This window comes from Scyliorhinus torazame, chromosome 9 (assembly GCF_047496885.1).
Source record: "Scyliorhinus torazame isolate Kashiwa2021f chromosome 9, sScyTor2.1, whole genome shotgun sequence".
Taxonomy (NCBI): Eukaryota; Metazoa; Chordata; class Chondrichthyes; order Carcharhiniformes; family Scyliorhinidae; genus Scyliorhinus; species Scyliorhinus torazame.
In genome coordinates this window covers 265,357,172-265,379,761 of record NC_092715.1, presented here as the reverse complement: position 1 = coordinate 265,379,761, position 22,590 = coordinate 265,357,172, and the positions used below count along the sequence as shown (strand labels likewise).

Here is a 22,590-nt window from a genome sequence, read left to right as displayed (position 1 = left end):
AAAAATGAGCGCAGGACATAAACATCAACACCCTCACCCTCGGTAAATTGATCAGTGTTTCACAAAACAAGTTCTGCGTCGCGATCGAAGGTACACCCAGTGAATTGCAGCATTCCTACAGAAAGAACTTGCTTTTGTCCAGCACCTTTCACAAACGCAGCACGTCCCAAAGTGGGTCACAGCCGATAAAGCGTGGGCACTGCAATGGAAGGAGAGGCGGCAGCCGGTTTGTGCACAGCAAGATCCCACTAAAGGCCATCTCATAAATGACCACATCTCCTGGTCTTCTGTGTGATAATAATTGAGGCTTATACATTGTTCAGGATACTGGGGTGCCCCCCCCCCCGCCCCCCAAAAATGCTCTTCTGCAAAATAGTGGGCATGGGTTATTTTATATTCACCATTAACCAAATTCCAACTCTGCTGACTGCTTTGCAGGGTCCTAGCCTGGACTGATGTGTTAGAGGAAACGTGTGAAATTAATCTCCAACATTCATATCATAGAATCATAGAATTTACAGTGCAGAAGGAGGCCATTCGGCCTATCAAGTCCGCACCCTACCCAAGCCCACACATCCACCCTATCTCCGTAACCCAGTAACCCCACCCAACCTATTTTTTGGACACTAAGGGCAATTTAGCATGGCCAATCCACCTAACCCGCGCATCTTTGGACTGTGGGAGGAAACCGGAGCACCCGGAGGAAACCCACGCAGACATGGGGAGAACGTGCAGACTCCGCACAGACAGTGACCCAGCGGGGAATACGAACCTGGGACCCTGGAGCTGTGAAGCAACAGTGCTAACCACTGTGCTGCCTATCGTTGATGAGGCAAAATGAAAGAAACATAGATATATATATATATACATATATTCCGTACATATTTGAAATTTTGAAATTCCACTTAATATAGATAATATAACCTGTTTATAAATGTCCTTGTATAGCCATTCGGCACAGAGTAATAACTCAATTAAATATATGCGTTCCAATCATTATTTGAGAGTTTAATTACGTTTTAAGACTAGTTTTTACATTTAAACAAAGATTGTTGTTAATATTAAAGGTCATGGAAGAATCTATGGCGACACATGTTTAAGGAACACATTTTAGAAATAGGATGCATAGTAACAGGAGGAGGCTGTTCGGCCTGTGGAGCTTGTTCTGTGCTATTCAATGAGATCCTGGCTAATCCGCAACCCAACTCCATACATAGCCACCTCAAATCCACCTTACTTGCGTTCAACAAAAACCTATCAATCTCATATTTAAAATTAACAACTGATTGATTGTGTCCAATCATTCTGTAATTCTATGTTTCCAAAGTATTTACAAAAAGGATTTAAGCCCAACCAACAGCTTTGCCCCCCCCCCCCCCCCCCGCAACGGGGTCATCGAGCGCGGCTGGGACCTGTCCAGCCAAGGTTCCAGTACTGTGTTCCAATCCCCTCCAAAATCAACTCATGGGTATCCAGATTCAGAATGGCAGCCAGCATTTTCTTCATGAGCCTCGAGTCATTCCAATTGGGGGCATATACTCAAAGCAACATCACCAACCTCCCCTCCAACGCACCTGTTACAATCACATACCTGCCCCCCGATCCATCACCACCTTCCCCATCTGAAACATCACTCGCTTGCTCATCAAAATCGCTCCCCCCCGGGCCCTACTATCAAACCCTGAATGAAACACCTGACTCATCCACCCCTTCCTAAACCTCATCTGGTCCTTCACCCTCAGGTGGGTCTCTTGAGCACCACCACATTAGCTTTCAAACTCTTCAAGTGCGAGCAAACCCCTGGATGGTGTCGAGCTTCTTGAGTGTTGTTGGAGCCACACTCATCCAGGCAAGTGGGGAGTATTCCATCACACTCCTGACTTGTGCCTTGTGAACAGACTTTGGGGAGTCAGGAGGTGAGTTACTCACTGCAGAATTCCCAGCCTCTGACCTGCTCTTGTAGCCACAGTGTTTATAGTGTTATGGGCCAGGGTTTAGAGAATCCCAAAGTGTATCATGGCGTTCACCTGACCCCCAACTTTGACTAGATTGTGGTATGGGGAGCACACGGCTCACTCTACAGGTGTGGTACAGCAGAAAATGGACCAGTGGTTTTTAAAACAAAACAATGTTTATTCTATGAACTCAAGTTAACCTTTTTAAAACAAACAGTGAATATCTTAGCAACCAGTAAATCAAATACACCCCCCAAAGAATACAACACTAAGTAACCTGTATGCTGTTCTTTTAACATCCAAAAGACTTAACAAACCTTCAAACAGGAGCACATTAGGTTTACATTTAATACGGAGACCTTTTTACAATTCTGAGGTCGCCAAATGATCCATAGTCTTTGGATGGCAGAGATCACCTTCAGATGCAGCTCACTGAACAACACAGACACACCCAAGCTTTTTCTCAAACTGAAACTAAAAAGCAGAACCAGAGCTCAGCTCCACCCACACTCTGACATCACTCCAGTAACATGAGCAGCTCCATTTCTTGAAGGTACATTTCTTAAACACCCATTTCTTAAAGGGTACTCTCACATGACAATAGGGATGGTCCAGTTCATTTTCTGGTCAATGGTAACCTCCAGGATAATGGGGGAATTCAGCGATAATAATGCCGTTGAATGCGTTGATCCCATGGGTTTCCTCCGGGTGCTCCGGTTTCCTCCCACAATTCAAAGATGTGCAGGTTAGGTGGATTGGCCGTGATAAATTGCCCTTAGTGTCCAAAATTGCCCTTAGTGTTGGCTGGGGTTACTGGGTTATGGGGATAGTGTGGAGGTGTTGACCTTGGGTCGGGTGCTCTTTCCAAGAGCCGGTGCAGACTCGATGGGCCGAATGTCCTCCTTCTGCACTGTAAATTCTATGATCAGACTGGACAGAAATCAAACGAGTATTTGTGTGACACAGTTTAAGTGGTGGTTTTATTAATGTTGTCCATTGGCAATAGCTGCACTTGTGGCTGACACTGTCAGTCGGTGTGTCTTTATGTGATTGATCCTCAGGGAACTCTGTAATGCAGGATTAGTATTTATAATCTAATCACCGCCAGTTTATTGAGTGATGAAGCAGTTTGATTGCCTGATAATAAGTCATAGAATTGGACAGCAGAGAAGGAGGCCCATTTGGCCCATCATGGCTGTACTAGAGTTTCATAAAGCTGTCCAATTAGTCCCACTCCCCCTGCTGTTTCCTCCACAGTCCTGCAAAAGGTTCCTTTTCAAACATAATTGCTTTTTGAAAGTTGCTGTCGAACTGGCTTCCATTGTACTTTCAAGCAGCGCATTCCTAATCACTCGTCAAAAACAAATTCTCCCCTTCTCAGCTTTGGTTCTTCCGCCTCACCTTAAATCTGTCCCCTCTGCCCGCTTACCAGCCCGCTTACCAGCCCGCTTACCAGCCCGCATTCCTCCTCGTTGACAAAATCCTGCCTAACTTTTGAACGCCGTTTACTAAATCTCCCCTGAATCTTCTCTGCTCGGAGGAGAACAATCCCCGCTTCTCCAGTCCTTCTGCCTAACTGAAGTCCTTCGGCTCTGGGAGCCTTCGAGCACATGCCCTCTGCACCCTCTCCAAGGCCTCGGAGTGCGCTGCCCAGACTTGGAGACAATACTCGAGCTGAGGCTGAGTCCAATTTGGAAGGCGTTGCCTGAAAGGGCGGTGGAAGCAGATTGAAAAGGAACTTTCAATATGGAATTGGAGAAACGCTCGTTGGGAAAATAACTTCTTTTTTTAGAAATATTTTAATTCAAATTTTTACATATTTTCGACAAACCCCTTACTGAAAAAAGAAAAACAAAGAACACATAAATACACATCTTACAACTACACGAATTCCCTCAATATACAAACCCCCCATTAAGCAATAATAAACACAGTAGGAAACACAAAGTACACCCCCCGCCCTCCTCGCCCCCCCTTCTGGGTTGCTGCTGCTGACCACCTCCTAATGCCCCGCTAGAAAGTCGAGCAACGGTTGCCACCGCCTGACGAACCCTTGCACAGACCCTCTCAAGGCAAATTTTACCCTCTCCAATTTAATGAACCCTGCCATGTCGCTGACCCAGGCTTTCACGCTCGGGGGCCTCGCATCTTTCCACTGTAGCAGAATCGTCCCCCGGGCTACCAGGGACGCAAAGGTCAGAATACCGGCCTCTTTCGCCTCCTGCACTCCCGGCTCGTCCGATACCCCAAATAGTGCTAACCCCCAACTCGGCTTAACCCGGGTGTTCACCACCTTAGACACCGTCCTCGCTACGCCCCTCTAGAACCGATCCAGCGCCGGGCACGCCCAGAACATGTGGGTGTAATTTGCTGGGCTCCCCGAGCACCTCCCACACCTGCCTTCCACCCCAAAGAACCTGCTCAGCCTCGCCCCTGTCATATGCGCTCTGTGAAGAACCTTAAATTGTATCAGGCTAAGCCTGGCGCAAGAGGAGGAAGAATTAACCATACCCAGGGCGTCCGCCCACGCACCCTCGTCTATCTCCTCCCCCAAGCTCCTCCTCCCATTTACCCTTTAGCTCCTCCACCAAAGTCTCCTCCTCCTCCTGCATCTCCTGGTAGATCGCCGAGACCCTGCCCCCTCCAACCCACACCCCCGAGAGCACCCTATCCTGGATCCAGCCTGCTGGAAGCAGCGGGAACTCCCTCACCTGCCGTCTTACAAACGCCCTTACCTGCATGTACCTGAAGGCATTTCCGGGGAGAAGCCCGAATTTTTCCTCCAGCGCTCCAAGGCTCGCAAACGTCCCATCTAAAAACAGGTCCCCCATCCTTCTAATTCCTGCCCTGTGCCAGCTCAGGAACCCTCCATCCATTCTCCCGGGATTAGCTCTCCCCTAATCACCGCCTTCAGCGCCTCCCTGACCACCCCCACCTGCACCTCCCCATTATCGTTAGCCTCTAGATAGCTTTCAATGCACCCCCGGATCCGCCCACTCACCTCCTCATCCGCCAGCAAACCCACATCCAGGCGCCACAGCGGGCGCTGGTCCCTCTCCTCCCCTAGCTCCAGCTCCACCCAATGCAGGGCATGGTCTGAGATGGCTATGGCCGAATACTCCGTGCTTTCCACCCTCGGAATTAGTGCCCTGCTCATAATGAAGAAGTCTATCCGGGAGTAGGCTTTATGGACGTGGGGAAAAAAAGATAATTCCGTGGCCCCCGGCCTGACAAACCTCCATGGGTCCACTCCTCCCATCTGGTCCATTAACCCCCTCAGCACCTTGGCCGCCGCCGGCCTCTTACCCGGCCTGGACCTGGAGCGGTCCAATGCTGGATCCAGTACCGTGTTGAAGTCCCCCCCCATTATCAAGCTCCCTGCCTCCAGGTCCGGAATCCGGCCCAACATGCGCCGCATAAATCCGGCATTGTCCCAATTCGGGGCATAGACATTCACTAATACCACCCACACCCCCTGCAGCTTACCACTCACCATCACATACCTACCTCCATGGTCTGCCACGATGTTCAGCGCCTCAAACGACACCCGCTTCCCCACCAAAATTGCCACCCCTTGATTCTTTGCGTCCAACCCCGAGTGGAAAACCTGCCCAACCCACCCCTTTCTCAGCCTAACCTGATCTGCCACCCTCAAATGCGTCTCCTGGAGCATAACCACATCTGCCTTCAGTCCCTTCAGGTGCGCGAGCACACGGGCCCTCTTGACCGGCCCGTTCAGGCCTCTCACATTCCAAGTTATCAGCTGGATCAGGGGGCTTCCCGCCCCCGCCCCCCCTGCCGATTAGCCATCCCCTTTTCTAGGCCACCCACGTGCCCGTGCCTCCCGCACTCTCCATTCCCCCCAGCGGCAGACCCCCGCACCGACTCCCTCTCCGAGCTCCAGCTCACCTTTGGCCAATGCAGCAGCAACCCAGCCCCCCCCCCCCCCCCCCCCCAGCTAGGTCCCCCCCTAGCTGCATTGCTCCCCCCATAGCACACCCGTAAGTCTGCTGACCCCGGCCATTCCCGCCACTCCATTGACCCCCCAGTGTGGTAGTCTCCCCCCCACTGTCCATCAGCGGGCGCTCCTCTCCAATACCGCCCTTCCCCCCCCTTCCCTGTCCCTTTCCTTCCCTAGCGCAGGAAAAAGCCCGCACTTTCCATCAAACCGGTCCCGCCCTCTCTGGCACAGCTCCCTTTTGCGGCCTAACCACAGCTCCCCCACCTCGGGCCTCCCATCTCCCCTCCCCCCAGCCTTCCAACCACCGACGCCCACACTCTCACAAAATCGCCACTTCGAACCATTTCACCCTTCCCCACCCGGCACCCAAGGAAACAATACAGAACAGAACATCCCCCAAACCATAGTAACCACAGTAGCCCCCCGCGACCTCCCCTCACAACAGACCCTCAGTCCGTGTCCAACTTTTCGGTCTGAATAAAGGTCCATGCCTCCTCCGGCATCTCAAAGTAATGGTGCCGGTCCTTAAATGTGAGCCACAGTCGCGCCGGCTGCAGCATCCCGAATTTCACCCCCTTCCGATGCAGAACCGCCTTAGCCCGATTGTACCCGGCCCTCTTCTTGGCCACCTCCGCGCTCCAGTCCTGGTATATACGGACCTCTGCATTCTCCCACCTGCTGCTCCGCTCCTTTTTTGCCCATCTTAGGACACACTCCCTGCCCACCAAGCGGTGGAACCGCACCAATACCGCCCGCGGCGGCTCGTTAGACTTGGGCCTCCTCGCCAGGACTCGGTGGGCCCCATCCAGCTCCAGGGGCCTCGGGAAGGCACCCGCGCCCATCAACGTGTTCAGCATCATGACCACATATGCTCCAGCATCCGAGCCCTCCACTCCCTCCGGGAGACCCAGAATCCGCAGATTCTTCCTCCTCGACCGATTCTCCATGTCCTCGAATTTCTCCTGCCATTTCTTATGCATCGCCTCGTGCGCCTCTACCTTCACCGCCAGGCCCAAGATCTCACCCTCGTTCTCCGAGGCCTTCTGCCGCACCTCCCGGATCGCCACCCCTTGGGCCTTCTGGATCTCGACCAGCTTGTCGATCGAAGCCTTCATTGGCTCCAGGAGCTCTGCCTTCAATTCCGTGAAGCAGCGCTTGAGAAACTCCTGCTGCTCTTGCACCCACTGCGCCCACGCTGCCTGGTCGCCACCCGCTGCCATCTTGGCTTTCCTCCCTCGCACTTTTCGCTGCACCAGAATTACTTTTCTCACCGCTCCACTCCTGGTCCAATCCATACAGTGCCGGGGAAATCGTACTGTCACCTTCCCACACTGGGAACCGTCGAACAAATGCCGCTGGGGCCCCTCAAAAGAGCCCAAAAGTCCGTTTCTGGCGGGAGCTGCCGAACGTGCGACTTAGCCCAGCATAGCCGCAACCGGAAGTTCGTTGGGAAAATTACTTACAGCGCAATGGTGGAAAGAGTGGGATCGCTCCGCGAAAGAGCCAGCATAGAGACAATGGGCCAAATGGCGTCATCTTGTGCTGCATCGTTCTGTGGTCCCCTCTGGGAAACACCTCCCTTAAATTCCTCCACAGAATTAATTCTGTCCATCAATCCCCACAGTGCATCAAGCCCAATGGATAACAATCATCGCTTTCCCCAGGCAGCACCTCACAAAGCTGATGCCCATTTCCATCGCAGCGATATGTTGGGTCTTGGAGCTGTAGTCAGAGACTGCACCACAATTGTAAACAAGGCTGGGATTGCGTCCCCAGGGGAGCGGAAATGCCACTTTGCCAAATGTTTGTGCTCTGCATCTGGGAGATAGCCAGTCCAACGTCAATAGCCTCCATGACTCCCTGCAGGGTCTTCTATCTGGTCCTGGCCACAGCAGAGTGAGAGCTGTTCCATACAGGTCGGCCTTGCAACATTTCCAAAGCTGCTTGATCCACAAATTACCCTATCAGGAAACCTTGTGGCCAGAGGGAATATTCACGTTCGTGACTATTGAGCTATTGAGCAGGTGCAAATCCTGCCGCCACTATTATGAAGCAGGGCAGGGTGTTAACTGTATATTAATTGGGTATTTAATTGCATTCTGGGTGAAGGGCATTAGCTCTCGACTCACTTGTGCTCCAGTAAATAGGAACTGGCTAAAAATGTAGTTGTTGGGTTTGGAGGCGCACGCTTGCAATGTGTATCTTCAGAACATTAGCCCAGGCCTCATAATTACTAATCCAATCACATTACTACCGTTCTACCTTTCCCAATCTGAGAGTGGTGCATCATTTACAATCAATTTTCCTGATTCGAGCCACAGTGAGAAAAGTTAGAACGCTACATTCTTGACAGCAACCTATCGACACTTGGCAGAAGTGACTGTTTCAGTGGGTGGCAGAGAGTTGAAGGTTCACAGTCCCACTCCAGCGACTTGTTTGTAACGTCCCAAGCTGATATCCCAAGTGCGGCACTGTGGGTGCGCCGCACTGTCCAAGGTGCCATCTGCTGGCTGAGGTGTTAAGCTGAAGCCCTGTGGATACCCTTGGATGGAAGCAGAAGGGGCCTCGCCGTTATTTTGAAGAGGGACGGAAGAGTCAGTGTCCTGGCCGATATCTGTCCCTCAACCAACATCGCTAAAAGGCAGCTTACCATTTGCTTCGTTAGAACAGTGATGCCTCGCGCGACAAGGGTACGTCATTAGCTGGAAAGTGCTTCGGGGTGTCCTGAGGTGCTAGTTGCAAGGTGCTTTGGAAATGCAAGTGTATTTTTTAACAAGTGTCGGATTGTTTGGAACCAGGTCTGCCTTGAAACATTTCCAAAGCTCTGGAGTGTTGAATGGGTATGATTTTAACCATCAGGATACTGACAGTGTAACCAAACTCTTCTCTAACCTTCCCAGAATTCTGTGCCCTGTGATGAATAGGAGCAAAAGCCGGTCTTGCTGACTCTAGTTCTCCCTTTCTTTCTCCCTTTTCCGCTTTCCGTGTCACGTGCTCTCACTCCTGATGACTGGGGTTTTCATTCTCTCCGATCTGCTGACTCTGCACTTCCTCTGTGTGTGGGTAATCCCCCTCTCGGCTCAGAGCAGAGTATAAAATGGGCAGCCAAATATCCGCCGAGCATCAGTCAGGCTTCCAGGAGCTGAGTGAGAGCAGTCATGTCGGAGAAGGCCAGCCGTACCACCCCTCAGTCTGAGCGCAAGAACCAGCCGCCCAAGAACCTGGACACGGGCATGTTCGCCTACAGGATGTGGGTCTTTGAGCACGAGAACTTCCAGGGACGTTGCAAGGAGTTCTCCGGCGAGTGCATGAACCTGTGCGACAGCGGCTTCGATCGGGTGGGCTCCATCCGCATCGACTGTGGGCCCTGGGTGTTCTACGAGCAGGCCAACTTCTGCGGGGAGATGTTTGTCCTGGAGAGGGGCGAGTATCCCCGTTGGGACTCCTGGTCCAACAGCCACCGGAGCGAGTACGTCATGTCCTTCAGGCCCATCCTGATGCAGTCGGAGCAGCACAAAATCTGCCTGTACGAGATGGCGGAGTTCAAGGGCCGCAAGATGGAGATTGTCGACAACGACGTGCCCAGCCTGTACTCCTACGGCTTCACCGACAGGGTGGGCAGCGCCAGTGTGGCCTGCGGCACCTGGGTCGGCTACCAGTACCCAGGTTACCGTGGCTACCAGTACGTCTTTGAGAAGAACGACTACAGGCACTGGAACCAGTGGGGCGGCCGGAAGCCAGAGATTCAGTCCATGCGGCGAATCCGAGACGGGCAATGGCACAAGGTTGGCTGTTTCAACTAGAATCTAAAGGAAGGCCGACGTCGAGGGTTAACGGAGCGACATTGGCTCAGTGAGTGAGTACAGGACAGTGCCAGAAGAACTTCCTAACAAAGAACATTCATCAGACTTTGCAGATAACGCACTGTTGAAGTGCACACGGGTTATTCGGTGGGGGTTTAGATTCTGTCGGCGAATTTTTCCGTGTGAAACTGACTTTTACAAAAATCAAAGTTGTGAAAAATAAACTCACTTCAAACAAAAGAAAATAAGTTTTTGTCCTTCTCTCGTGTGTTTTACAAACCCTTCCATCATAGCGCTGAACGATCAGACATTACTGGGCAAGAGAGTAACTCCACAAATGCAATGTGGAGGGCAGGGCAAGGGGCAAATAGGACCAGACCTTCAGAGAAATCTGCAAACGTGCTGACTTACCTGATTCGGGGGGTCATAAGTTAAAGGTCATTGACCTCCGGGTGTTCCCCAAATGCTTGGCAGCCAAAGAAATACTTATTGGAGTGTGGTCACTATTGTCACCCAGGAAAGGTGGCTGCCAATTAGCGCACAGGAAGATCCCACAAACAACAGCATGACAGTGGCTGGCTGATCTGCTTTCAGTGATGTTGTTTGAGCAATCATTATTCAGCCAGGATACCACGGACAATTTCCCTGTCCAACTCTGAAATACAACCCTACGATCTTTTAGATCCTCTAAGATAGCAAACAGAGCTTTGGTTTAATGTTTCACCTGGAAGACAGCGGGCGGGATTCTCCACTCCCGCGCCGAAGTGGCCGCGCCGTCGTGAGCGCCGTCGGGAACGGCCCCGTGCCGACCGATTCAGGCCCCGACAATGGGCCAGTATCGGAGCCGCATCATCTACCCGCGCCAGGCCTTGTCGCCCGCGTAAAGGCGGCGCCGCATTGATGACGCGGCCGGCGCCGCATAACGGGCGTCATTCGCGCATGCGCGGGTTGCGTGGTTGCCGTCCTGTCCACATCCGCCCCGCAAGAAGATGGGGGATGGATCTTGCGGGGCTGCGGAAGGAAGGGGGTCCTCCTTCAGAGAGGACGGCCCGACGATCGGTGGGCACCGATCGCGGGCCGCCCCACATTTCAGGTAAAGCCCGGTGCAGGATCCCCCCCCCCGCAGGCCCCCCCCCCCAGCGTTCACGCACCGCCCACGACTGCAGCGACCAGGTGTGGACGGCACCGGGGGGAACCCGCCGTTTTAGCCTGGCCGCTCGGCCCATCCGGGCCTCAGAATAGCGGGGGTGACGGAGAATCGCCATTTTCGGTGTCCCAGGCGATTCTCCGGCATGCGGCCCGCGGAACTCGACCGGGCCGTTCCCGCTGCTTGGGAGAATCGCGGGAGGGCGTCGGGCCGGCGTCCCGGAGGTTTTGGCGGCCCAGGCGATTCTCCAAACCGGCGTGGGAGTGGAGAATCGCGCCCATGATTTCCGAAAGTGCAGCTCTCCTTTCATATTACCCTTCTGACAGTGCGACGCTCCCTCAGTACTGACCCTCTGACAGTGCCTCACTCCCTCAGTACTGACTCGCTGACAGTGCGGCACTCCCTCAGTACTGACCCTCTGACAGTGCGGGACTCCCTCAGTACTGACCCTCTGACAGTGCCTCACTCCCTCAGTACTGACCCACTGACAGTGCGGCACTCCCTCAGTACTGACCCTCTGACAGTGCGGCACTCCCTTATTACTGACCCTCTGACAGTGCGGCACTCCCTCAGTACTGACCCTCTGACAGTGCAGCACTCCCTCAGTACTGACCCTCTGACAGCGCAGCGCTCCCTCAGTACTGACCCTCTGACAGCGCAGCGCTCCCTCAGTACTGACCCTCTGACAATGCAGCACTCCCTCAGTACTGACCCTCTGACAGTGCGGCACTCCCTCAGTACTGACCCTCTGACAGTGCGGCAGTCCCTCAGTACTGTCCCTCTGACAGTGCAGCACTTCCTCAGTACTGACCCTCTGACAGTGCAACACTCCCTCAGTACTGACCCTCTGACAGTGCGGCACTCCCTCAGTACTGACCCTCTGACAGTGCTGCACTCCCTCAGCACTCACCCTCTGACAGTGCAACACTCCCTCAGTACTGACCCTCTGACAGTGCGGCACTTCCTCAGTACTGACCCTCTGACAGTGCAACACTCCCTCAGTACTGACCCTCTGACAGTGCAGCACTCCCTTAGTGCTGACCCTCTAACAGTGCAGCACCCCCTCTGTACTGACCGTCTGACAATGCAGCACTCCCTCAGTACTGACCCTCTAACAGTGCAACACTCGGTCTGTACCGCCCCTCTAACAGTGCAGCACTCCCTCAGTACTGATCCTCTGACAGTGCAGCGCTCCCTCAGTACTGATTATCTGACAGTGCAGCACTCCCTCAGTTCTGACCCTCTGACAGTGCAGCACTCCCTCGGTACTGACCCTCTGACAGTGCCGCACTCCCTCAGTACTAACCCTCTGACAGTACGGCACTCCCTCAGTACTGACCCTCTGACAGTGCGGCACTCCCTCAGTACTGACCCTCTGACAGTGCGGCACTCCCTCAGTACTGACCCTCTGACTGTGTGGCACTCCTTCAGTGATGCAATGGGAGTGTCGGCCTAAATTTATGTGCTCAAGTTTCAAAGGGTGGGACTGAAGCCTTCTAACTCAGTTGCAAGTCTGCTACCAAATGGGAGAACTCCCCTGCTTTTCTTCAAAAGGTCGGGTCATGGGACATTTTACCGTGAGAGGGCAGACCCCTCGGTTTAACATCACCGCCAAGAAATAACCATCAGAGTATAAGCAAGTAATGCCCAGCGATGTATCAAATGGTTTGGTGTGTTAATAAATAATGTATCAGACAATATGATTTGATATTGTGCTACTCTTACCAACTCCTGTAATATCTTTTCTTGTTTCTTCTTCAAGGTCAAGGTTGTTGAGGGCAATAGTTGTTTCTGTTGCGATGACAACCACGCAATGAAATGCAATGATAAGAAGGAGATATTGGTGTTATACCCGGTCCTGTCCGTCTCCTGCGACACTGTACGACTTGTGCTAAAGGTACCGTTCAGACAAAGCGCGGAACCGGCTGAGGAAGCGCAAAGTGTTTTGGGAAATCTCTTGGCTAAGATGGTGGGCGAATCCTGCCCAACTGAGTAAAACAACCCACCAGGAACAACGGGATTCATTAAGTCAGTCTGGGAGCAAAGAGGGAATGTCTCAAACTCACATTGCAATTCTGCACAGGTTTCAGATATTGAAGTCAGGGTTTCTCTGTGTAACTCATGCTGACTGTTAACTGGTTAGTGTGAATGAAACCGTTCCAGGACTCCACGCCAAGGGAAAACGCCTTCAGTTTGAGCACTTGATGGGATAGATAGGGATAAACAATTTCCTCTGCTGGGGGGGTGGGGGGGGTGCGGTGCAGGGCGAGGGGTCAGAACCTTAAATTTAGAGCCAGGGCCGCCAGGGGTGATGTCAGGAAACACTTCAAGCAACAGGAAATGGAAACCCAGGACTCTCACCCTCCCCCAGAGGTCAAGGGGTCAGCTGAAAATTTTGAAACCAACATTGATAGATCTTTGCTAAGCAAGGATTTTCAGCATCCTTGAATCAAGATGGGTAGATGGAGCTGACGCACAGATCAGCCTTGATCTAATTGGATGGAGGAACAGGTTTGAAAGGCCAAATAGCCTCCTCTGTTCCAACGTTCTGGGCTGTGTGGGGAAGCGCTCCATGATAATCGCCTGACTGGCCAGCTTTAACCTCCGCGCGGGGAATCAAGCAGAATGCCAAGTTCAGACTCTCTAATTCCGGACTCATTCCAACCAGGGGCCTCAGGCCCCTCCTCCAGATAGAGAACCGGGTCACAAACGTTGACATTGCCATGCCCTCGATGGGCCTTAGGGCAGGATTGGGCTCTCTGGGATTAGACCCCGGTACTGTAAACAAAAACACCCCCAGTCCGACTCAGCCTCTGCTGATGGGCAGACTTCAGGACCCGTCTAATCAATTTGTACGGTAACTTTTTGAAGCTACGCTGATTTGAAAGAATCTAGCCGGACTCGGCGGGTGGTGGGGTAAGCAGAGAAGGCTGGACTTCATTTGAAGGAGCTGAGGTGAGCTCCTGAAGCGAGGCATTGATTGCATAGGCAAAAGGAAGTTATGCCAAACCCTTTGTAAAACACTGGTTCGGCCTCAGTCGGAGTAGTTGCCTGAATTCCTGAGCGTCACAATGTGGCCTTGGAGAGGATGCAGAGGAGATTTATTAGAATGATACCACTGAATACCAGGGATATGAGGGACTTCAGATAACCACCTCAAGAACATCAAGTATATCAAACACTCGGTAAAAAACACACAATAACACTCTTGCTACAGTCCACCAAAATCCTTCATCATTTTGAACACCTCTGTGAGATCTCCGCTTAAACTTTCCTGTTCTTTTTATTATATAAATTTAGAGTACCTGATTCTTTTTTATCCAATTAAGGGTCAATTTGGCGTGGCCAATCCACCGACCCTGCACATCTGTTTGGGTTGTGGGGGGTGAGACCATCGTAGACACTGGGAGAATGGGCAAAGTTCACACGGACAGTGATCCGGGGCCGGGATCGAACCCGGGTCCTCAGCGCCGTGAGGCAGCAGTGCTAACCACTGCGCCGCCGTGCCGCCCTAACTTCCCTGTTCTAAGAGAGAACAAACCTTAAGTTTGCCTGCACCTTCTCCCCGTGTCTGCGTGGGTTTCCTCCGGGTGCTCCGGTTTCCTCCCACAGTCCAAAGACGTGCAGGTTAGGTGGATTGGCCACGCTAAATTGCCCTTCGCGACCAAAAAAGGTTAGGAGGGGTTATTGGGTTACGGGGATAGGGTGGAAGTGAGGGCTTAAGTGGGTGGGTGCAGACCCGATGGGCCGAATGGCCTCCTTCTGCACTGTATGTTCTATGAAGAATCCCATTTGTGGAATCTACACCACTCTCGGCATTGCTAAAATGGGTCTAAATCTGGGGTTCCCAGACTGGGTCCTGCGGAATCCTGGCGTTCTGCGAGATCCTCCCTGGGGTACCGCCGGAGGCCAGGCAGACTCTTAATAATCCATCACGCTGACCGCCTGCAAGAGACAGATTTTTTCAAGCTCCTTTGCATAAGAACATAAGAACTAGGAGCAGGAGTAGGCCATCTGGCCCCTCGAGCCTGCTCCGCCATCTAATGAGATCATGGCTGATCTTTGTGGACTCAGCTCCACTCTCCGGCCCGTACACCATATCCCTTTATTCCTTTATTCTTTAGAAAGGCATCTATCTTTTTCTTAAAAACGTTTAAAGAAGGAGCCTCAACTGCTTCACTGGGCAAGGAATTCCAGAGATTCACAACCCTCTGGGTGAAGAAGTTCCTCCTAAACTCGGTCCTAAATCTACTTCCCCTTATTTTGAGGCTATGCCCCCTAGTTCTGCTTTCCCCGACCAGTGGAAACAACCTGCCCGCATTTATCCTATCTATTCCCTTCATAATTTTATATGTTTCAATAATATCCTCCCGCATCCTTCTAAACTCCAATGAGTACAGTCCCAGTCTACTCAACCTCTCGTCATAATCTAATCCCCTCAACTCTGGGATCAACCTAGTGAATCTCCTCTGTACTCCCTCCAGTGCCAATATGTCCTTTCTCAGGTAAGGAGACCAAAACTGAACACAATACTCCAGATGTGGCCTCACCAACACCTTATACAATTGCAGCATAACCTCCCTAGTCTTGAACTCCATCCTCTAGCAATGAAAGACAAAACTCGATTAGCCTTCTTAATCACCTGTTGCACCTGCACACCAACTTTTTGCGACTCGTGCACCAGCACACCCAGGTCCCTCTGCACAGCAGCATGTTTTAACATCTTACCGTTTAAATAATAATCCATTCTGCTGTTATTTCTCCCAAAATGGATAGCCTCACACTTGGCAACATTGAATTCCATCTGCCAGACCCTAGCCCATTCACCTAACCTATCCAAATCCTTCTGCAGACTTCCGGTATCCTCTGCACTTTTTGCTTTACCACTCATCTTAGTGTCGTCTGCAAACTTTGCCACATTGCACTTGGTCCCCAACTCCAAATCATCTATGTAAATTGTGAACAACTGCGGGCCCAACACTGATCCTTGAGGGACCCCACGAGTTACAGGTTGCCAACCAGAGAAACACCCATTTATCCCCACTCTCTGCTTTCTGTTAGTTAACCAATCCTCTACCCATGCTACCACTTTACCCTCAATGCCATGCATCTTTAGTTTATGCAGCAACCTTTTGTGTGGCACCTTGTCAAAAGCTTTCTGGAAATCCAGATATACCACATCCATTGGCTCCCCGTTATCTACTGCACTGGTAACGTCCTCAAAAAATTCTACCAAATTAGTCAGACACGACCTACCCTTTATGAACCCATGCTGCGTCTGCCCAATGGGACAATTTCCCTCCAGGTACCCTGCTATTTCCTCCTTAATGATAGATTCCAGCATTTTCCCTACAACCGAAGTTAAGCTTACCGGCCGATAATTACCCGCTTTCTGCCGACCTCCTTTTTTAAACAGTGGTGTCACGTTTGCTACTTTCCAATCCTCTGGGACCACCCCAGAGTCTAGTGAATTTTGCTAAATTATCACTAGTGCGTTTACAATTTCCCTAGCCATCTCTTTTAACACTCTGGGATGCATCCCATCAGGGCCAGGAGACTTGTCTACCTTTAGCCCCATTAGCTTGCCCAATACTGCCTCCTTAGTGATTACTATCATCTCAAGGTCCTCACCTATCTTATCTTTATTTCCATCAGTCACTGGCATGTTGTTTGTGTCTTCCACTGTGAAGACTGACCCAAAAAACTTGTTCAGCTCCTCAGCCATTTCCCCGTCTCCTATTATTAAATCTCCCTTCTCATCTTCCAAAGGACCAATATTTACCTTAGCAAATTGCAGGTTCCGATTTACTGCAGATTTGGATATCTTGTTTGCCTCTTTTGTATACCCCTGCTATATTTCCTGGCACTCTGTTCTTAGTTGGTTGAAGTTAAATAGATTCTGTTCATCACAGTGAATGGCACTGTGATTGTGTCCGTAGAATCATAGAATCACTACACTGCAGAAGGCGGCCATTCAGCCCATCTGAGCTGCACCAACTCGCTGAAAGATCACCCGACCTGTAATCCAGTAATCCCGCCTAACCTTTTGGACACTAATTTAGAATGGCCAATCCACCTAATCTGTACGTCTTTGCACTGTGGGAGGAAACCGGAGCACCCGGAGGAAACCCTCGCAGACACGGGGAGAACATTCATTTAATTTTCTTTTCAAACACTAAACGATCTGTTTGAGCTGCTCACAGAAAAATACTTTTCACTGTACCTCGGTACACGTGACAATAATCAAATCCAATCCAATCCACACAGACAGTGACCCAAGGCCAGAATTGAACCCAGGTCCCTGGTGCTGTGAGGCAGCAGTACTAAACGCCGTGCCACATTCAAGCACCGTGCCTAATAAGCAATAGTTTTATGGTGATTTGGAGGCTTGTTAGCTACTCCGCGATGTTGAGCATTGGGCAGTTGGGCATGTTGGGCAGTTTACCCAGTCCACGGTGAAGTGCTTCACAGTAAGAGTGTCCATCCCAGGAATGGACCTGAGGCTCAATTACAGAGAGTCCACAGCACAGATACCGTCGGCTCCGCCCAGCTCTCTGTACACGAGCCTCTCCCTACCCCTCTCCATCTCACCCCATCAACATAACCCTCTCGTCCTTTCTGCTGCCTGTGTTTATGCAGCTTTCCCATAGTTACATCTACACTATTCACCGCGCCCACTCTCTGTGGTAGTGAGCTTCACATTCTCTCCATTCTCTGGGTAAAGGTTTCTCCTGAATACCCTGTTGTGTTTATTATTGACTGTCTTATGTTGATGTTTTATACAACGACAGCCGTGTCTCGCAGACCAACATTGCGTGGTGCATGCTCATTCTGTCCCCTCTTTGTTTGCAGGACCTGCTGTTTGCTATATGTGTGTTGAATGCGTTGACCACCACAGTGTGCGTTGTAGCTGCCGCGTTGCAGTACCTCCAGATATTTGTTGGCAGGCGACCCCAGACGGTGAGTTTATTGACCCTCCACACGCATGTCCACATGTGCAACAAAGACCAGCACAGCTAAACTGTCAACCTGACGGCAAAGATTCCAGCAGTGCCTTACTCAAAGGGGCGCATCCCCAGTCGAAACTTGTTGCACTCTCATCTCTGAGTGGGAAATTCAGAAGTTTGATTTCCACAAGGTCTCGGACGGTGTTTTTCACACTTTTTTGCTCCGGACCCATTTTTACTAACCGGCCAACCTTCGCAACCCACGCCAGCCGACATTCGCGAACCACCGTTTTCTCTTACCTTTAATGCGAGAAGTGAGCCTGAGTTTATATTCTATATTCCAGAGTAGCGAAGAATGAGAAATGACCTCATTGAAACAGGCATTATTCTCTCAACATTCTACAGAGCAGATTGAACCTGCGCTGCTGGCCTTGTTCTGCATCACAAACCAGCTGTCGAGCCCACTGAGCTAAGCCGGATGGGTGGTTTACAGCCTGCAAATTACAATGTGACGATTTTAGACCTAGATATGGAGGAATTACTCAACCCAAAGTATTGTGAATCTTTTTAATCTCTAAAATTCGCTATCAAAGAGAGTTCTGCAGGTTCAGCCATTGACCATGTTCCAGCCAGATGCAGGAAGACTGAATCGAATTTTTAAAAAATCTTCTCCTGGGTCAGCGCACTGACGTCAGGAGGAGGCGGTGTTGCTGACGTCAGGAGGAGGCGGTGTTTCTCTCTGGGCTCCGGTAGTGCACACTGATGAGCGGACACGCACGCGCAGCACGCCCGCATTTTTAAAGCCGCTCACAGCCGTCATTTTTAAAAGCCGGCTGCTGCGGCTGTTGGGCCTGAATTCCCGTGATCGGGAACGCCGCGATGGATGGCTCCGCGACCCACCCGACCCGCGGGTCGCAACCCCCACTTTGAAAATGCCTGGTCTAGGCTGACCGTCCCAGTGCATTCCTGAGGGAGTGTTACACCGCTGACAGTGCTGCCTTTCACTTGAGGCCTCAAACTATGGCCCTGCCGGTCCTCTCAGGTGGAAGAAGAGAGTTCTCCCTGGTGTTTGGCCAATATTCATCCGTACCTCAATGCTGATGTGTCCCGACATTACAACAGTGACCACACTTCAAAAAGTACTCAATTGTAAAGTGCTTTGGGATGTACTGGGGACATGAAAGGTGCTAAATAAATGAAAGTTCCTTTTTGTTTGAGGATTTCTTTCATTAATACCCCAAGAGACAATGGCAACTAACCAATCCTTCTCTGGAGGTGGAGCCCTTCAATTCTAATGTATAAAGGTGGCCGTTGTCAAGTGACGATAGGATTGGACTAAACATTGGGCATATGGGTGGATGAATAATTAGTTTATTGAAAAATCATCAGGGTAGCCAAACGCTGATGCATTTGCTGCTTGTTAACCACAAATGCTTTAAAATGACGTTTTTCCCGTTTTTTGACACCAAGATCTGTTCGCAGTGTTCCCTGGTTTGTCCTGCAGTGTCTCACTATGTTCCTTGTTCCTTCCTGTGCTTTGTCAGGTCGAAGCCCAGATTCCCCAAGAAGAGTCCGAAGGGGTTCGCCGGATACCTGACCCGGATGAATTTGTTCCACCCATCCCCCCTCCTCCGTACTTCTCCACTTTCTGTTCCTACACTCCCAGGATTAACCCACGGTAAGGAGAGAGTAACCCTTCCAACCTCATTACCACGCCTTGGAGGAGAAAATGGACATGCAGCAAAATACAGTCAACCGCTGCCCTTTGCCGCCTCCTCCCTGTCGCGATCTCGTTTACCCGCACAAATCTCTTTGCACTTCCAATCGCAGTTCGCGCCTCTGAAAATTCACGCATCCGCGATTAAAAATGTGGACGTCCGGGTGCCATCAAGGTCAAAAATGAACCCAAGTAACAAAAAGACATTTGAGGGGCACAAACGCGCCTCTTTTTCTAGGCTTGCTGCTTCTGTGTCTCAAGCTCGAGCAGCTTGTCAAATCAGCAGAAAGCCACAAGTTCACCATTGGGTTTAAATGGCCCCCATTGCCCCTGGTCTCAAAAGGTTAATAATAGTAATCTTTATTGTCACAAGTAGGCTGACATTAACACTGCAATGAAGTTACTGTGAAAATCCCCTAGTCGCCACATTCCGGCGCCTGTTCGGGTACACAGAGGGAGAATTCAGAATGTCCAATTCACCCAACAAGCAAGTCTTTTGGGACTTGCGGGAGGAACCCGGAGGAAACCCACGCAGGCACGGGGAGAACGTGCAGACTCCGCACAGACAGCGACCCAAGGTTCGGGAATCGAACCTGAGACCCTAGCGCTGTGAAGCAACAGTGCTAATCACTGTGCAAAAAACATAGAGCATCTTATCAAGTTCTTCAGGAAGTTTGAAAGAAACACGGTTGTCCTCTTGTACCCGCAGAAAGAACGCACCCAAATATCCCATCATCGCTCATGTGCGATCTCCATTTACAATCTAATCAAAGAAAATTATGGGGTGGGATTTTCTGGCCATTCCCATCGGTGGCTTGTCATCGACCACCTAAATGCTAGGAACAGTGAAGGCCAAAAGAGATTTGGGACTCATGAAGACCAATCACTAAAATGTAGTATTCAGATAAAAAGGATAATCAGAAAGGTTAACTGGAATGATGTGGAGGCACCTGGAATATAAAGATGAGCAGGTTTTGCTGCAGCCGTACACGGGCCTGGTTAGACCACATGTGGAGTGTTGTGCACCTGAATGAGGATATATTGGCCTTGGAAAGGATGCAGTGAACATCCATCGCAGTATTACCAGGGCTCCAAGATTGGATTAGACCAAAGTTAGGCTGTCCAAACTGGAGGAGAAGCATGTGCGAAGATGCCAACGGTTTCAAACAATTAGGGGCTGGTTTAGCACAGGGCTAAAGAGCTGGCTTTGAAAGCAGACCAAGGCAGGCCAGCAGCACAGTTCAATTCCTGTTCCAGCCTCCCCGAACAGGTGCCAGAATGTGGCAACTAGGGGCTTTTCACAGTAACTTCATTTGAAGCCTACTTGTGACAATAAGCCATTTTCATGCCATTTTCATTTCAAATCTCTCCGACATGCCCAGGTGGAGGCCAAGAGTGGACCAAAGTCCCAGCATCCCACTCGCCCACCTCATCAAACACTACCTGTCCCACCTGGTGATACTTGTCTCTCCCAGGTATCGCAACATCTCTGCTTGGAGCTAAAGTTCAGCTAGTCCAGCCTATTCCAGGCCAATCGGAAGTGTTTTTCTAAAAGGGTATTTTTTATTCGTTTCTAAAACATTTTTACAAATAGCGCAACAAAAAACATTTCCAATGCAAAACAGGTACAGTATAGAACAAGAATTATTGCTGATACAAGAACCAACAAGGTAGAATGACTTTAGAATAACAGACTTTATGAACCACTGTCTCCAGCTTTTTAATACCGATCAATCAGGAAAAAAAACAACTGGTGGGAGGAAAAAGAATAAGGCCATATAAATAAGATAGGATAATATCTCATGCCGCACACCTTAATGTACAGCGAGAACAAGACTTGGAATTTGGCTCAAGGGAAACCTGACAGTAGCAGGTCAGACAAGGTGGAGCCTATAAATTTGAGATAGGGGCCCCACTCTTTGTAAAATGTATCAGACTTAGAATGGATCATAGACACTAGGAATTCCATAGGAATACAGTGCATGACTAATTCATGCCAGTATTGAATCAAAGGATACTTGTCGCTGATACAGAAGCAGATGATATTTTTATGAACTGTAAAAGTTAATAATAATAATAATCTTTATTGTCACAAGTAGGTTTACATTAACACTGCAATGAAGTTACCGTGAAAAGCCCCTAGTGTACAGCCAATAATTCTCCTATCTGGAATACCCAAGATTAAGAACAAAGGATTAAGATCTAAGGCTCTGTTGGGGCAGCACGGTGGCGCAGTGGTTAGCACTGCTGCCTCACGGCGCCGAGGTGCCAGGTTCGATCCCGGCTCTGGGTCACTGTCCGTGTGGAGTTTGCACATTCTCCCGGTGTCTGCGTGGGTTTTGCCCCCACAACACAAAGATGTGCAGGCTAGGTGGATTGGCCACGCTAAATTGCCCCTTAATTGTAAAAAAATTAATTGGGTACTCTAAATTTATTTTTAAAAAAGATCTAAGGCTCCGTCAAATAGTCCCTCGAGCTCCCTAACTATACCAGACCAACAGGATTGAATCTTGACACAGGTCCATATGCAGTGTAACTAATCACCCTCGACTACCAGGTACTTTAGGCACATTGGTGATGAAAGCAGGGTCAAACTTGTGCCTCAGACTAGGTGAGATATGCAAATGGTGCAATATCGTAAATTGAGTTTCCTTCATTCTATTGCAAACCGAAGTTTTATTGGCATAATCCCAAATACTATCCCATATCTGGTATAGGAGCTGGTTTAGCACAGTGGGCTAAACAGCTGGCTTGTAATGCAGAACAAGACCAGCAGCCCGGATTCAATTCCCGTGTCGGCCTCCCCGAACAGGCGCCGGAATGTGGCAACTAGGGGCTTTTCACAATAACCTCATTAAAGCCTACTTGTGACAATAAGCGATTATTATATTATATTATTATTATATCTCCTTATCAATGTCAATTACTAGTTGTTTTTCCCAAGACTGCAAGGTGCCCACTGTATGAACACAGGATCTAGCACAAATGGTATCATAGAGGGCAACATGGTGGTGCAGTGGTTAGCACTGCTGCCTCATGGCACCGAGGTCCCAAGTTCGA

The 22,590-nt window shown here is 50.4% G+C and overlaps 1 protein-coding gene and 1 pseudogene across 1 annotated transcript in view; both read left to right on the top strand.

The window, feature by feature from the left end:
• Positions 1-22,590, top strand: part of fam189a2 (family with sequence similarity 189 member A2) — a 114,379-nt gene that overhangs the window by 66,686 nt on the left and 25,103 nt on the right. The window contains 3 exon segments of the mRNA XM_072517400.1: positions 12,629-12,763; positions 17,719-17,826; positions 19,358-19,491. Coding sequence (XP_072373501.1) covers positions 12,629-12,763; positions 17,719-17,826; positions 19,358-19,491 — 377 coding nt within the window.
• Positions 9,029-9,967, top strand: LOC140429885 (beta-crystallin B1 pseudogene; annotated as a pseudogene).